The following is a 16231-nucleotide window of genomic DNA, read 5'->3' on the forward strand; positions in this document are numbered from 1 at the left end:
GCCCAATAGAATAGAGCACCTAGGACGAGGTTGTTTAATGTTGGGCGCGTATAAATGGATCTGTGTTCAGTTGCTAATCGTCATTGCCCCTCACTTCCCGACACATCAGGTCATACTAGTGAGCGCTTGAAACGATCTTCAACTTTTTAACCTTTAGAACGGAAATAAACTCGAAACTACAAACATGGTAAGTAGTCGGTTGTAATTTCCTTTTTGGTTTGAACTTTATTTCGTTCTTTTTGACCAAATTTGTGATTCGAGACCACATTTAGTGGTTTCCGTTTCTCATCAGCAGTTGTCACTATGTCTCCATTGTTATTGCCGTCGATCCATGTTGATGGTTTTTGTTTGGGATGGGTCCATGGGTTTTGAATATTTCATGTTCATCTCAAGGGAAATGTGGTAATGATCGCATGATCAATCTCGGGAACAAGAGCAAGTCTCCACCTCCCCTCTGTCCCCCGATGACCGGCCACTCATTCAAGCCGTCATACAAGTTGGCCTGTGTGCATAACGAATTTGATTAAGGTTATGCATTTTTAATTTTCATCATGCAGTGTCTCGCAGCTCACTTCTGTTGTGCGAAAGATCCGTGATGCCGGAGAGAGTAGACTGTAGATGGTTTGAGAGTTTCGAAATCGGGCCACACCAATATTCTTAACAAAGTGGCTATTCTTAAATCTAGCTCTGAATTGCTGATCAAACAACCAAACTTGTGGAACCAAGCCCACAAAAACATTGAAAATCAAGTGGTCCTATATTTAAACCCCTTCGCATAATTGGCTGCCAATAGCAACCGTAGTGGGTTATTTCTTACTTCAAGGAGTTGTTTATGTTGTCCACTCCTTTCCCAGTACAGCACCAATTCGCACAATAGGAACCTTGTTGTTATTAATGGCTATAGCCCCATATTCACGATTATATTAAATGGGACATTTGGCATTGAATGTACTTGTGATAATGAAGCTATTATCAAGTCATATGAAATAATAATGAGCATCGGTATGCTGATAATCATATTGTTCCTGTTGCTATAGACATAACAGAACCTATATGGAATGAATAGAATTAGAATGTAGATACAAGAAGTTACTGTCAATATTGCCTCTGTCTTCCAAGTATAAAATGGGTGACGCGAACCCTTTTTTATAACACTCGAAGTTTCATGTACAGATAGCTTTGATCTCGAACCGTTTTCTCAATATTTGCCTTCTTTCTCTTTCCAGCGTGAATGTATCTCCGTCCACATTGGTCAGGCCGGAGTCCAGATCGGTAATGCCTGCTGGGAGTTGTACTGCCTGGAGCACGGTATCCAGCCCGATGGCCAGATGCCAAGCGATAAGACCATCGGAGGTGGTGACGACTCCTTCAACACCTTCTTTAGCGAGACAGGTGCCGGCAAACACGTCCCAAGAGCCGTCTTCGTCGACTTGGAACCCACTGTAGTCGGTAAGTGTCAAATGCCTTGTTCCATCCGATAAGACTACTCCTGTAGATGAAACAGCCAAAACTATAACTCGCATTATCTAACTATGGAGCTGCTATTTACATGGATTCGACCTCACTCCAATATTGGAGAGTTAAGTAAACTAAAATTCTAGTGCTCTTCAAAAAGAACCATCAAAGATAAGATGCGAGCATCAACACTGGGCACCATATCTTAATGGATAAATCAGATAGCTAACTAGTTCAATTTTCCTTCCAGATGAGGTCCGTACCGGAACCTACCGCCAGCTCTTCCACCCCGAGCAGCTCATCACCGGTAAGGAGGATGCCGCCAACAACTACGCCCGTGGTCACTACACCGTTGGAAAGGAGCTCGTCGATCTCGTCCTTGACCGAGTCCGCAAGCTAGCCGATCAGTGCACTGGTCTCCAGGGATTCCTCCTCTTCCACTCCTTCGGTGGTGGTACCGGATCTGGTTTCTCTTCCCTCCTCATGGAGCGTCTCTCCGTCGACTACGGCAAGAAGTCCAAGCTGGAGTTCGCCATCTACCCAGCTCCCCAGATCTCCACCGCTGTCGTTGAGCCATACAACTCCATCCTGACCACCCATACCACCCTTGAGCACTCTGACTGCGCCTTCATGGTTGACAACGAGGCCATCTACGATATCTGCCGCAGGAATCTTGATATTGAGCGCCCCACCTACACGAACTTGAACAGACTGATAGGGCAGATCGTAAGCTCCATCACTGCCTCACTTCGTTTCGATGGTGCCCTCAATGTTGACTTGACTGAGTTCCAGACAAACTTGGTGCCCTACCCACGTATCCACTTCCCTCTGGCTACCTACGCCCCAGTCATCTCTGCCGAGAAGGCCTACCACGAGCAGCTCTCAGTTTCTGAGATCACCAACGCCTGCTTCGAGCCAGCCAACCAGATGGTGAAGTGTGACCCACGTCACGGCAAGTACATGTCTTGCTGCATGCTGTACCGTGGAGATGTTGTCCCCAAGGATGTCAACGCTGCCATCGCCACCATCAAGACCAAGAGGACCATCCAGTTCGTCGACTGGTGTCCAACTGGCTTCAAGGTCGGAATCAACTACCAGCCACCAACTGTCGTTCCAGGTGGTGACTTGGCCAAGGTCCAGCGTGCCGTCTGCATGTTGAGCAACACCACCGCCATCGCTGAAGCCTGGGCTCGTCTTGATCATAAGTTCGATCTTATGTACGCCAAGCGTGCCTTCGTCCACTGGTACGTCGGAGAGGGTATGGAGGAGGGCGAGTTCTCCGAGGCCCGTGAGGATTTGGCTGCTCTTGAGAAGGATTACGAAGAGGTCGGTGTTGACTCCGTCGACAACGACGGAGAGGAGGAAGAAGGCGAGGAGTACTAAACTCTGAACCATCTCCTTCGACCTGAACATTGCAACAACTGAGAATGTTAGAGGATCTGAAAATGTTAAAATCCAGGTGTTCGAGATTAGCTTATAACTAATCTTTAACTCGTTTTCAAGAAATTGAACATCTGAGGGTTTGTCTTAATACTTCGTGCTTATGGTCAACCTTTCAATCTCTTGTCATTGTTTACATCTGATACTTTTGTACGTGTAAATTGAACTGGATTATATTCAATTAAATTGTTGAAACTCACTTTGCTCTTCAAATTGTTTTTAGCCAGCGAGAACCTGTGACAGGTTGCAGAAATCGGCCCCCTGGTCTAAAGATGCATGTTTTGCACGTCGACCATGAGTTGCCAAATTCATCAATGGAAAAACAGAACTTTAGTCCCCGCTACTCTGATAGTAGATTAGTTTCTGACGGCACACTCTGGAATTGCTGTGCCCGTTGCCAAGGAAAATGTCCCTCAAACTCATGTCACACCATGTTACGATGGAGCGTTCCTTTTCTTGAGTTCGGACATGCTGACAATGCAACCTCGGGGACTCCTAAGGAAATCGATTCTCGCCCCAAACCCAACCACCTTCTCTCGGCCTTGAGTTGGTCGGAAGTTCCCCTTGACAAGTTTTCGTCCCTGTCGTGACTGATCATGATGGAAAGCCGAGAGCCATCGATCCTATGTTCCTGGGCACATTATCCCTTGTGGGACGTAGGTAAAACTCCTGGCCTGTAAAAGCTCCGTGCCCCCCCCCCCCTTCCCATCTTTAGCTTGTCGCGGCCACGGGAGTCATCTGACAATGTGGACTATCATTTGTGACAAATGCCTGCCTGACGGGAAGAATATCACAGAGCTCATTGTCTTTGTTTGGTAACTCAGAGTTGCAATGTTGTCTCCAGTTTCGTCTTACATGTTAGGTAGAGTCGCAACCGATTGATGTCTCAATCATTGACTGTGCATTCGAGGGGGAATGATTTCTTCCGTACCGCGCGCGGCGTTTTGCGTCCCAGATGAGACTAGCACTCAACAGCCAGCTAAATGTAACTGTCCAACGATAGAGTGTCCTGTCCGGGAGGAGGACTCGAGATGCCCTTTAGATCTCTGAGGTACTGAATGTCATGGATCCCAAGCATGTAGACTGCTACACCGGCCCGCAGTGAATGGTACCGCTATACCCTATACTATATACTATACGCGAACAATAGTTTCATGGTCATGCACCCTTTGTGAAGCCATTGTTCGCGTATAGTGTAGTATACCGTATACCTCTATGGGGAAGGTAGAGTTCCGATTGCCAGGCCCCTGTCGTCCAATGACTTGTTCGTGTAGGCTCGTGACTTGGATAACCTGATAACGGCGCAAGGCTGCATCTACTGGCGTTAGTCGGAGATCTTGACAGCCCGCGCATGAACGACCATAAACGGGAACGGAGACAGAGACATCTAGCATTTGTCTGATAAACGACAGTCCTATCTCGGCGTTTGAGATGCTCGGAACCGCGCGATGCACTGGTCGGATTTGTCTCGGCAGTGCACAGGCATCCTTAGCACCATCCCGACCATAGTCAATTCTGGATACTTTCTGGACTAGAGGTTTATTGCACCATTTATCAAAGTGTTTCAGTCATCTGGTCTTGGACAATAACCAGTGGCCAATCGCTCCAACTTCACCCTGTTTGCCATAACGGCTTCCAATAACGGCTAGACCAATGAAATGATTGAGAAGAATGTGACCCGGGCCATCCGAGCCGATATGTTACAAAGGGGAACTGTCAGGTCAGAACCTGATCGTTAACTGGACGAGGTTCTGGTGTGATGAAGCGGCGAAAACCGACGAATTGAACCAGAGTCATTTGTGGAGGTGCGCAATCTTGCGTCTGATTGAGTTGCCGATAGTTCTACGCATGCGCAAGTTTGGGAGATCGGATGTCTCCAGGGAGATTTGATGGCGCTCGTTAATACTGATCATCCCGGGTGCCTTATCTATTCCCGGTGTAGCAGTCAACAAATGTCCACTTGGAAAAAGTGTTCAGAGTTCTTGAAGTTCGCGTACTTCATAACGATTACAAGCTATGCTCAGAACTGTGATATACATGTGCATGCCTTTCATCAAGTATTTTGCTTTCCCACTCAAACACAGTTTTCATTGCAGTTTCAATTTGGATTTGGGGTCGTAGTTACATAGACAAGAATGCAAGGCCGGAAAGTCTACCATCTCCATGACCCTATATGTATCTATTCACGTACCGACATGATCTCACTGAGCCATGACCAGAGGTGATAAGAGAATCCTTGACGATTTTGTGGTCAGCAAATAGAGCAATAATCGTGGTAACATTTCTCGGCTTGGACTCCTTCCTCACACCACAAATCCGATATTTACAAATAACACCGCATATTTACACTGGCATTCTCGACTCCCCTCTCACAGTAATGACAGCTGCCTGTGGGCATCATCATACGCCCGTCCCCTAGGCAATCCCGCGGGGCAGGCCAGCCCGCCGTGCCCAGGGGAACGAAGACATTCCGAGCGACGCGTAAGGATGTTATAACCTTTTGTAAGAGAATTGTTCAACTCTTGTCGGGTAATTTTTGCCTGCTGATTGCTGGCAGGGCCCGGAGGCAACACACTTAGCCGCAGTTATTGGATTTATCCAGCGTTTCTCGTACTGGTTCATAATGACTGAGGTCCTCTTCACAACTTGTAGTATTCTATCTTGTGGGATTAGCGTTCCCTCTCAACAAACATTCGCGAGTTACGGGTCGATGTCGTAATGAGAGGAGTGAACTGATTGTTCTGCACGTGCTGCTGAAGGCTCGTCATACCAGTCGCGAACGGCACACTTTCAATACTTGATCCAAGATTTGTTTTGACTTTCATCTTGATGATAGTCACCTTCAGGGGAACTCTGATTACAAATTTCGACAGAAGCTAAATGTTGAAGTAGTGATTGTTTTCTCAATACTGCTCAAAACCTGAGTATAAACAGCAAGTGGTTCCCTGCGTTTACAAAACGCAAGGACCGGGCAAAACACTCTGACCTGCTGAAACTCTAAACTTATCAAAATCACACTGATTGCAACTGAGTGTAACTTTGTGTTGCTACATATCCTTGTTTATTCCGTTTTGGCTCAAAATTCAGCAAGTGCCTGATGTTTTTATCATTTACAAACACTCAACGTTAACCAACCTCCTCAACAACATAATGAAGTGATGGTACTGAAGGACGCAGGACGACCAACAACCATACTGATTGTTTATTCTCTTTGTGGCTTATGTTATAAAACGGCTCTTTGGTGCAACAGGTGTTCAAATAAGTTTAACGTGTTGCTAACTATTCTCACCACTTTAGTACAGTTTCAGAGCAAGGTAAATTGGTTCAGTTTGGCTCAGGAATAACTCGAAGCCGTTGAACTACTCCTGAAATGTCAATGGTTGAGCTAACAACGGTGCCCGGACCCGACTAAGACCGAGGGAACTTTCCAAATGCTGCCTGAAATCACGCAGATATAAAAGAACAGAGAATTTATTCAAATTTATGGATGCGAACCGAGCTATTCCCGGACAGGATTGTTTCTTGTTCCATCATGAGGCTCTTTCGCCCGGAGCACTCGGACACTAATTACCTCCTTCAAAAACCTGAAGTAGTTGAATTTAAAGTTTAAAGACTCGTGATTGATTTTTCGGTTTGATCAGCTTGTGGCCGCGTTGACGTTTGTGGAATTTTAAGTTACTTGCAGAATGCATAATTAAAATCGGCGGCAGTGTCACAAAGTGTTTCGCAGGTGCTGACATCACATATTAATTTTTTGCTCAAACATCTCAAAATACGTTGTTGCATATAAATATGTTGATAACATCTTGTTATTTCCTTTTGCCCGAATCTCACCAAGATGTACCACGAACCAACCCAGCGTGTTTTCATTAAACCAGGTGGTAGAGCCACTTGGCACGCGCTCGAATGAACACCAACATTTAACTTTGTTATTTTGTTGCTGATAATTCAATATAACTCACTTTGATAACAAAGATTGGCGATATGAGAGTTCTTGGATGGCGTATGTTCCACATCACTGAACTCTAACATACGTAATTAACATACCCGCCGGCAAAGTGTCCTTAAATTCAATTCAGACATCTAAAACTTTGTAACAAATAACTTGAACTAAAATTGTTTTAAATTTATTGAGATTATTTTGCATTCAAGATTCATGATAGACTGATTATATTCAAGCCTGCAAATGTGTCAGCCTCGGGGCAGGGGAGTAAGAGCCCTGAGGCTCTCACTGTGTGGGGTGCATCCCCCAGGTTCTCAGTGGCCGTGCTCGCTAGATGTCAAGTTAAACGTTTCATTGGGTTGTTTAATGAATCCACGAAGTAAATTCGTATTTAATGAGAGTCTGTTGTTTGTGTTAGCTGCAACTCGGAAACAATGGGTTGCCTACCGGCACAGAGAAACCGTCAAAGGTCATCCCAGGGGGGAGGGGGGAGGGGCGTCACGCTCGAGGTCAGGAACTGTGCTTCATCATTGATCCCCACCGATTATCTTCAAAATAACGCATAAAAAAGCGTTCCCAAGTTACTGTGCTCGTAGAAGTAACATCATAACATGGCATAAGACTTGTTAGATAAGTCTCTATTGGAAATAGCTACTGCCAGAGACAGTTAGTTCGTACGAGCTGTTTAGTGTAGATGGCGTGAAGAAACTGGTGATGTGAGCGATGAATCTATCGGAGGTCTTTTTCGATCCTCCTACTTTAATGTAAGGTGATCATACATTATCATAACCTGACGTTCTCATCTTATATATGTATTTCAAACAAAATACATGTCATCATTATGCATTAACGAAGAAACTCCTGTACCGTCATCATTATCGGCAATTTTGACAATTCATAATTTTTGCCTATTGGTACTCTCTTAGAAGTATAATTTATACACTTCGAGCTTTTGAAGAAAAAAAAAGACTTTTTTTGGCCAACTCAAATATACACCCTGTAGAGGTTTCACAGCTATATCGAAATCTCAAGAACCTTTTGTGTTGCATATCTTTAAACACTTTTCTCTAACTTGCCTCGCCTGGTGGTTGTGTCGACCAGAGGAAAAGCCAATCTCAGAAGTGGACATCGTTTATCTTGGTGTGGATAGAACAGAAACAACTCGATCGTGCAGGTCGCCCTGTCATCATCATTAAAGACGGTTCCTTCGGCTGGATGACACACGCATACGTGAGGAGCGCGATTGAAACTTATTGGAAGGTATAATATTGATTAGCAGCCTAATAAATTGATTTTGGGAAGTACGACTGTTGGAGAGGCGGGATTGGGAGTTCAGGCATCCTTGTATTGAGAACGGCATCAACGAGCGATACCTATCAGGGTATTGATCAGTGGATGTTTCATGATGGTACCTGTATATCAATGATAATGTGGCGTCTTTGAAGCCGTCTAGTGAACAAATTACGAATTTCTTTCTCAACTATCAAGTTCCTTTGCTCCAATTGAGTGGTGTATGTAATGTAATGTCATGTTTATATTTATATAGCGCTAATCAGTAAAGACTGCTCAAGCGCTTTTGATGGTAAAGAGCCAGGTCTTTAGTCCCTTTCTGAAAGACAAGGTGTCCTTATTGTCCTTGAGGGTGTCGGGAAGGGTATTCCAGAGTCTGGCTGCGGCAGCATCAACATCAACCTTAAACTTCAACATCGTCCGGGGCTATAAGAAGCCCGACGAGAATCTTGGCTGCACTCTTTAAGGAGGGACCATGATCATGATGGTAATTACTGGAAAGAACTAAAAAATTGACAACAACAAATTCAATAATCAATGATTCTATAATCTATCGCATTTTACTACTGACATTTGAGCAATGTTGATGTCAAGTGAACCTAGCGTTGAGTAGGGGTTGAACTTTGTACGTCATGTCTAAAATAAACATGTTGTGTAGGAGTTACTGTCCATTGACTTTCGAGGTCGCTAAGTTCTTGTAATTATGTTTGAAAACAATTCACAATGAACAAACACAACAATAGCTAAAGAGTATTGTCAAATTTCTCTTGGCCTTTGTACATCTTGTCACGTGCTCTCACTTATGTTTCTACATGATCCCCTCGATTACCCCTCTTACAAATCCAATCCTTCAAGCAAGACGTTACACCCATTCCCCTCTTGGTCTGGTGTAGTTGTGACGAACGTCGAGGTTTGCTCAGATTCGGCATCCATGTCAGTCTGCAATAGGAATCTTAATTTCAGGTCGCGTGTTGCCTTCGTCTTGAGCAAGTTAGTGAGTGTCCCTGCCCACCATATCTCGGATTATGTTAGACCTTTCACCCTGGATCCTCTGCTTACTATATCCACTGGACACCGTGCACTGGAGGTATCTTCTTGCATACAGCCCACCATTGCACAACTGTTTGGCATAAGGTTTGGACACATTTCCTGACCCGCTTGTCCAGTATTTTAAACGGACGCTCGCGGTGTATGTTCAGTAGGTGAGTGTATCGGCCTACCAGCGATCATCTCCAATCCCCAAAGCTCGTTTTTACCTTTTCCCTATTCACAACTCCTCAGAGTTCCAACCTTGCTATCGATATTGTTTCAGGGGTCAACAACCTGCGTCCTACATTTCCAACAATTCCTTTCCTTCCAGCCACAGTGCATCTTCTGTCTAGTGCATCACCGAAATACTGTTATTACTCTACAGTTTCAGCTGCCTCAGGTTATCCGACTTGATTGCTTTTGGCAAGTTTTTTTGCATTTGCTTTATAGGGTGACGAACAGTCTCACTTACTTTTTTTAGAAAACCCATACCACAAAGACTAATTGTCCATTTCGGCACCATTGCGATAACTTCACGCGTCTCTACTTAATCTGTCACGTATCAGCCTGACTACAAACGTCACTGTCAGAAGACATATTGCCTTGGATATTAGTGTTCAGTGGTGGTATTTTAGAAATATATCACCAAGTATCAAGCCAAAACACGACACTGAGTTGCGGTCCCGGGATTCTGCTCTCAGCCGACTGGAGATGCCGTCACATGGTAATTTCGTGATCACATTTACATGAGCGTATTTTTTCGAGGTCATGGAATTTGCGATTTCTCTAGCGTGTTGGTTTCATGATGGACTGTCGGCCGAAGTCCAGAGGCATAGCCATACCGGTAGTACCTGAAAATATAGAAGAAGTTATATGCATTAGAAGCCATGATTGAAATGGAGGTGATGTATTCGTTATAATATACGTGTACTCCAACATCGATGTGAAAGTTGACCCCAGCAGGGCAGCCATCATGATCCTGATCTGAAAAACAAATGAAAACAGAAGCAACCAAGTGACCCAAAATGACACTTTACAACTGTTAATATTTGTCAATCATGCGCTATACACTTTGATAGTTTTCCAAAATCTCCTGCAGCGAAGGCAAAAAACCATGTTCTTTTGGTTTGCATCGTAAATTACTTACTGGAAAGATCATTTAGAAGTTGCAGATAGCAGCTAGGAGGAATGCCGCAACTAAAATGAAACGTAGCCAAGCTAACGCAGACAGCGCGTATGTCACGCGCCTGGGAGTATCTATGACGAGTTGTCCGTGGCTGATGACGGGCATATGACGTTGGGGTTTAGCTTGGAGGAGGCTGCAATCTTGGCAATGGTTCCCAGAAGCAATCAGATAGAACGTGCGAGTGAATTGATGTCAACAAATGTTCAGCGCTATTATTGACGGAGCGGGGTAGGACTTGGTGAGAGGAAATGCATTAGACAGTGACATGACATTCTACTTTGCCCAGGTCACAGGTCGGCCCGGAACCAGAATGCTCACACTGACCGAGGAAAACACAGATCTGAAAGTAGCCAAGTTCCATCTCATTTATTGGATATTTTGTAATGAAATAACCAAGATTAACACGACTTGCATGTACAGCTACATCGTGCGGGTTCATCATAATTTCCGTGTACTGCAAAGGTGATTTCGGCGAACTTTTGGATATACCATATACGGTCAAAAGACAAAATACGGTGGCCAATTATTAAAAGCATGCATGGAATTATTATCGTCTGTTGTTGTCAGCTTTTTTCTATAAACAAACTCAAGTACTGGTAAGAGGCAGGGTGTTTTCGTTTAGAACTGTGCTATTGGATTCAAGGGTCCACCACTGAATCAACTGAATCAACATGAAGGCCATGCTGGAATCATAATCATCATACGAGTGCTTGAGCTGTCGACTTGAGGTTGTTCAATGCCAGTCATTTGAGTGGCTCAAGTTGCCCTCTTTGTTTCGGTTATTCTGTGTGAGCAACACTGGGTAATCGGATGCGAGCATATCAAGAGACGATTATGGTATTGGCCATGTAGCAGGTCACAAATATTGAAAGGACACACAGTTAATCAATATGAGTTGATGATATTGCTATACTATTGAAAACTGCATACATCATGAGCTTAATGAATCTACAATGATCAAAAACAGTCGTGTTTGGATTGCCAAGAAAGGACCTTGGAAACTAGTTCATCTTACATGTCTCAAAGGCGTATTGGAGTCGGCTCGTTATTAGCAGACAAGGCACGATGGAAGCCCCAAAAGGACCAAGAGGAAGTTGCAAGGGGAAAGAAAATTATGTAAATGACGCTAATGTGAGATCGTTGAGTCTGAATTAAAGGTAGTTGAATGTGATTTCTGTACTTATTCTTCGTTTGAAATCAAGCTCCCTCCTGGGGAATCCAAATCATGATTTCAATGTTAAGGAATGTCGGGAATTGATATGAATGGAATCCGATAACCGTCGCAAAGCATCTTAGCATATCCCCATACGAAGAGACCGGTTTGGAAGTTGGGTTATGCTTTACCCCTCTCACTCAATTTGAAAGCCTGGGGTACCTGAAACAGCCGAAAGTAGCCCATTATTGCGATCATGGACGTACAGGGTAGGGTTAAAGGCGGCTATGGGCCAACCCGCTTCAATTCCGTGATTACACCTCCAGAATATGACTGAACTCCATGCATTTGCTCTGTCGGGGCGGGATTGCCTTTTTGAAGAAATATCACAACCAACTGGGTAATTTCTGGTGTCGCTAACCAGTAATTACTTCACCATCTCTCAATGCGCTATGTCAGGTAAGGCAACCTGACGATATGAGGACCGTTATCTTGAACCAAGCACGTAACAGCCACTGATTATAGACTGCCAACTATTCCTGGCAAATAAGTAAACTGTAATTGGGATATCATTCGAATGTCTTTTTGATGGCGTATAATTAGGAGTAAGGCCGTCAAGCGACACCAGTCCCGGTCTGCACGCGTTACGAGCTGCTAGAAAAAATATAAGAGTAAAAATGGCAATTTAACGAGATTTTATGGTGAGGTTGCGACTTTTATTTCGTTAAATTTTCATAAAAAGTGCCATGAATCTGCTTTTATGACCAGTGTTGCTCAGGTAACTGCCACATTTACTGGCATGACCGGAGATATAATTAGGACGATACTACGTCTTCTTTTTTAGGTTTGTTACGTGTACGAAATTCACGAAGACATTTTTTCAATCTTCCCTCATTCCAACTGGCTGCTTTCTGAACAAATAACTTTCACCAAAGCACACCTTGGTGAAACAACAGGCGCTTGCACTGGCAAATATGGGTTTGTTATGGCAGATACCCTCCCGTGCAGCGATCATCTTTGTGTGGGTCGATGCATTGACGAAGCGCTGTGCATAGGCTGGATTCTTCCTCATGACGTCACGTCAGAGATGTTATAACGGGGGAAAAGGGCCGTTGATTCCTTCAATCCGATGAGAGCCAGTGCTAATTACCGTTGATTATAAGCATCTCGATCATGAACCCTGGCGGAATAACTCACTTATTTGCCAAAACAACCTTGCTGTCGAGATGCATCAATTCGACCACAACTGGATTATGACGCAGACAATTTAATTGGGCTTCAGGAGTACAATCTACAGTGTTACCGGTAGAGTGTTAAAGCTTAGGTTCAAAAAGGGAGCGCTCTGTTAGATGATATTGCACTTTATTCTTTGTATTGCCAAGAAGTTTGCTTTGATAAAACACATCAAAAATCACTGCACGTTTTTAGAAATCGTTGCAAATAGTCTTCCTAATGAGTCCAATATGTGGGCATATCGTGGCGGGTATGGTCGGATTCACGGTCGGTGATGTCGATGCAGCTATGACCTTGTCTCCGCCAGCCGTGCGCAGTATACCTGCCCCAGAATTAGCTTTAATTGAGTTAGGACTGCCTAGTTAAATTTTGCACTTCAATTATTAATAATTTGCCGATACCAGACATTAATTTTGAAGTAAATTGCATTAGCTCTCGGAGCGCTGACGATGCGCGCGATGGATCTTTTGATCTCGGTATAAGAATGAGACGAAGATATTCCCTTTGTTCAAGAGCAGGTCTAGAAAATTCGATTTTCGTTCATTCTTCTGTAAATAGGGACTATTTGAGAGAGAGCTAAGGAATCAGGGACCATTTTCCTCAGCGATCGCCGGCAATTACGGGTGACTATTCGCGTTTAGAGGCGGTAGATTTGTGTATACAAACGCGGCTCGATTAGCGGTATTCACGGAACTCGCGGCGAGATTGGCGCCAATCACGCCAATCATCTTCTATGGTGCTTCCCGTCGAGAACAATCGGTGTTTGCGCATCGGAACAATTGGAGCCAACACTGAAGTGTATCACGCCCAATCACCGCGAAGAAATTGCTCATCGATGGAGTGTTTTCTTTTTTGTCGAGGTTTTTATTGGGAATTCAAAGATTTCTTCTCTCAAGTAAGGAGTCGGTGGTTACCAATGAAGTATTTGAGGTCCTTTGCCTAGTAATACATGTGTACAAGGTTTGGCTAAGTGCACCCGCTGATATTGATCTAACATTGGTCTGATGTCAGAATGCCATCAGCCTTACAAACAAGACGTCATTCTGAGATCATAAGATTTTCCCTGTGTACGGCCCGGCGGTCCAAACATTCTAATTGCTTCCCAGAGTGGAATCTGTGTCATGAGAGAACGAGGCAACAACACAGTATCCGACAACAGTAATACCCGGGTTGTAACCACGACCCCCGGCTTAAGAAATGATATCTCGACTACATTTCAATTAAAGGATTACGTCTTACTTGTAACATGAACCGAGGATCTATGATCAAACGAGCCATGCTTGAAATGTACGAAATGGTGGTTTAGATATATATCGCTTTCAAACCTGATGATCCGGGTTTAGAATCTGAGAGAATAAGCACCCGTACGAGAAAAACAAACTCAATCTTATAACCTTATAGAAAGTGAAAAACATCCATAAATACGTGTACATGTACGAAACAAGTAGTGTATACACTACTTGTTTCGTACACTACTTGTTTCGTACATGTACATGTACATGTACATGTAAAATGGGGGATTATTCTTGCTGACAGTTGACATTGAGGTTTGAGTGACTTTTTTATGAATTTCAGAACCCTGCTCATGGCCTACTAAAAACAGCGATATCGCCCAGAAGAGTGTATGAACATTTGACCTAGCCTGCGGTATAATGCCAAGTAATATGAGACTTAAGTGAGACGTCTCCCTTATGTATTAACGAAGTATCAGGTATCAAAACATAGCTCGTTTTTTACTTTGATTTTCACCATTAATCATTTACATTAAAAGTAACATCGGCGAAGTGGACTGCTATAATCATACGCGTTCGAAATTTGATCACATTTTCCGTAGAAGTTCAATAGCGACGACTGTCATTCCCGCACTCTCCTCCTCTTTTTCTTTGATTAATTTTTCTGTTTATTTTGTACAAAACTTACCACTGACTGATTTGCCGCTGGTGCGACGTTACGTGGTGGAACTTACGGAATACGATTAACGAACTCGTGTCTCCTTCTTGGTAATAGCAGTGCCACGTCTTCTGGTCCCAATACAAAGTTCATTTCAGTCTCATGTAGCTGATTTAGTATGAAAATCGCATTTATAAGTGTAGTCATGTAAAATCGACTGTGTGTATGTGCCCTCATGACTTATGGAATAATGATGATGATGACGATGATGATGGCCAGTCCGAGCTTCGAACCCATGACAAACTCCATTGGCAGTGATTCCTTTCCAAAAGAATATCGACTTGTTCCAATGTCACCAGGGTAGTGGAGACATCTCGCAATAAATCGTCACGGAAATTCTTGCTCTTGGTCGCTGGGTAGTGTCACGTCCTGTTCGTCAAAGTAGGTGTTGTATTTGGTCTTTAGCTGACCAAGCAACAAAGAAAATCGCCGTGAAGGATAGACAATGAGTATACAACGCTATTAGACAGGGCCATCAATCACGGAGCGGATCGGCTCTGAACTCCACACAGTTGCCTCTTGGCTTATCTCCTTTATGCACGAACAAACGAGGAGACTTTATCGTGCTGGCTATTGCAGGATTTCGACACACGGCAAAGAAATGACCGTTTTATTGCCTGAGATAAACCCCACTCTAGTTTTGCTGGTATTAAATGAATTCTACACAGTGTTGACACTGAAGCTTGTCAAATGTAGCCGGCTGTACGTTGTGGCTGGACTCTTTGTAAAAGTTGGAACATCATTGTTGTTTGGGAGAGATAGTTAGTCATCTAAAGGTATTAGTGTTCATCAGTCAGGCAATTCGGTCGTATTTGGCCTCATAATACGATCGTTGCTGATAACAGCGGCAATGGGACGTCATGAACGTGACGTCATTAAGATTAGCTCCGCAGTAAATGAAGCGGAAGGCCATCAGTTAGGAATGGGAGAAGCCGAGTCAATGAGACCGTAGGTTATTCGAATCTAGTCGATTAGACTGATTTTCTGTTCTTCCCGGCCTAATTTGCCAAGTTTTGGATCAGTTTGGATCATTAGGCAGATTATCAGATGATTCTTACTGTTGCTTGCTGGCCAGTGATAACATTGAGTAGGTAAGTAAACAACAAAGGAACACTTTTTTCGATTATTTGCGATGCGCTTGTACGAAATGCTAAGCGACAAGAGCGCAATGCGTCGTTCTTCATTGAGACAAATAAGTCAGAGGGGAGCTTGCTACATGTAGTAGAGCACAATCAAGTTTCGTCATTGTCCGTAGGCGTTCGCAGTGACGCCATTTCGACCACAAATATGCTTAAGGAATTAATACCGAGCTGGCGGTCATTGGTTGTATAATCAAGACCGCTCGGGTAGACCGAAAATGCAGTCCAAAACCCGAGGCGCTTCGCCGAGGGTTTTGGACGTAATTTGAGGTCTACCCGAGCGGTCTTGATTATACAACCAATGACCGACAGCGAGGTATTAATTTCTATTCTAAAAGGTTTCAAAATTAAACAAATTAAATACGATTTGAAAGGTATGTTCCGTTTTCGTCAAAGAATGATCCAGCCTGGTG

At 43.9% G+C, this 16231-nt stretch overlaps 1 protein-coding gene across 1 annotated transcript; it reads left to right on the plus strand.

Annotated features, from left to right (window-relative positions):
* The first annotated feature begins 61 nt into the window (after positions 1 to 61).
* Positions 62 to 3094, plus strand: LOC135488434 (tubulin alpha-2/alpha-4 chain). Its single transcript, XM_064773043.1, has 3 exons — positions 62 to 187; positions 1227 to 1449; positions 1706 to 3094. Exons 1-3 carry the CDS (start codon positions 185 to 187, stop codon positions 2836 to 2838), a joined length of 1359 nt encoding a protein of 452 aa, XP_064629113.1. The 5' UTR covers positions 62 to 184; the 3' UTR covers positions 2839 to 3094.
* Positions 3095 to 16231: the final 13137 nt, after the last annotated feature.

This window comes from Lineus longissimus, chromosome 5, assembly GCF_910592395.1.
Source record: "Lineus longissimus chromosome 5, tnLinLong1.2, whole genome shotgun sequence".
NCBI lineage: Eukaryota > Metazoa > Nemertea > Pilidiophora > Heteronemertea > Lineidae > Lineus > Lineus longissimus.

What these genes read in the sequence shown, in the direction of transcription:
- LOC135488434 (XM_064773043.1), top strand. An exon ending in CTTGGAACCCACTGTAGTCG is followed by an intron (nt 1,450 to 1,705) that starts GTAAGTGTCAAA and finishes TTTTCCTTCCAG; the next exon opens with ATGAGGTCCGTACCGGAACC.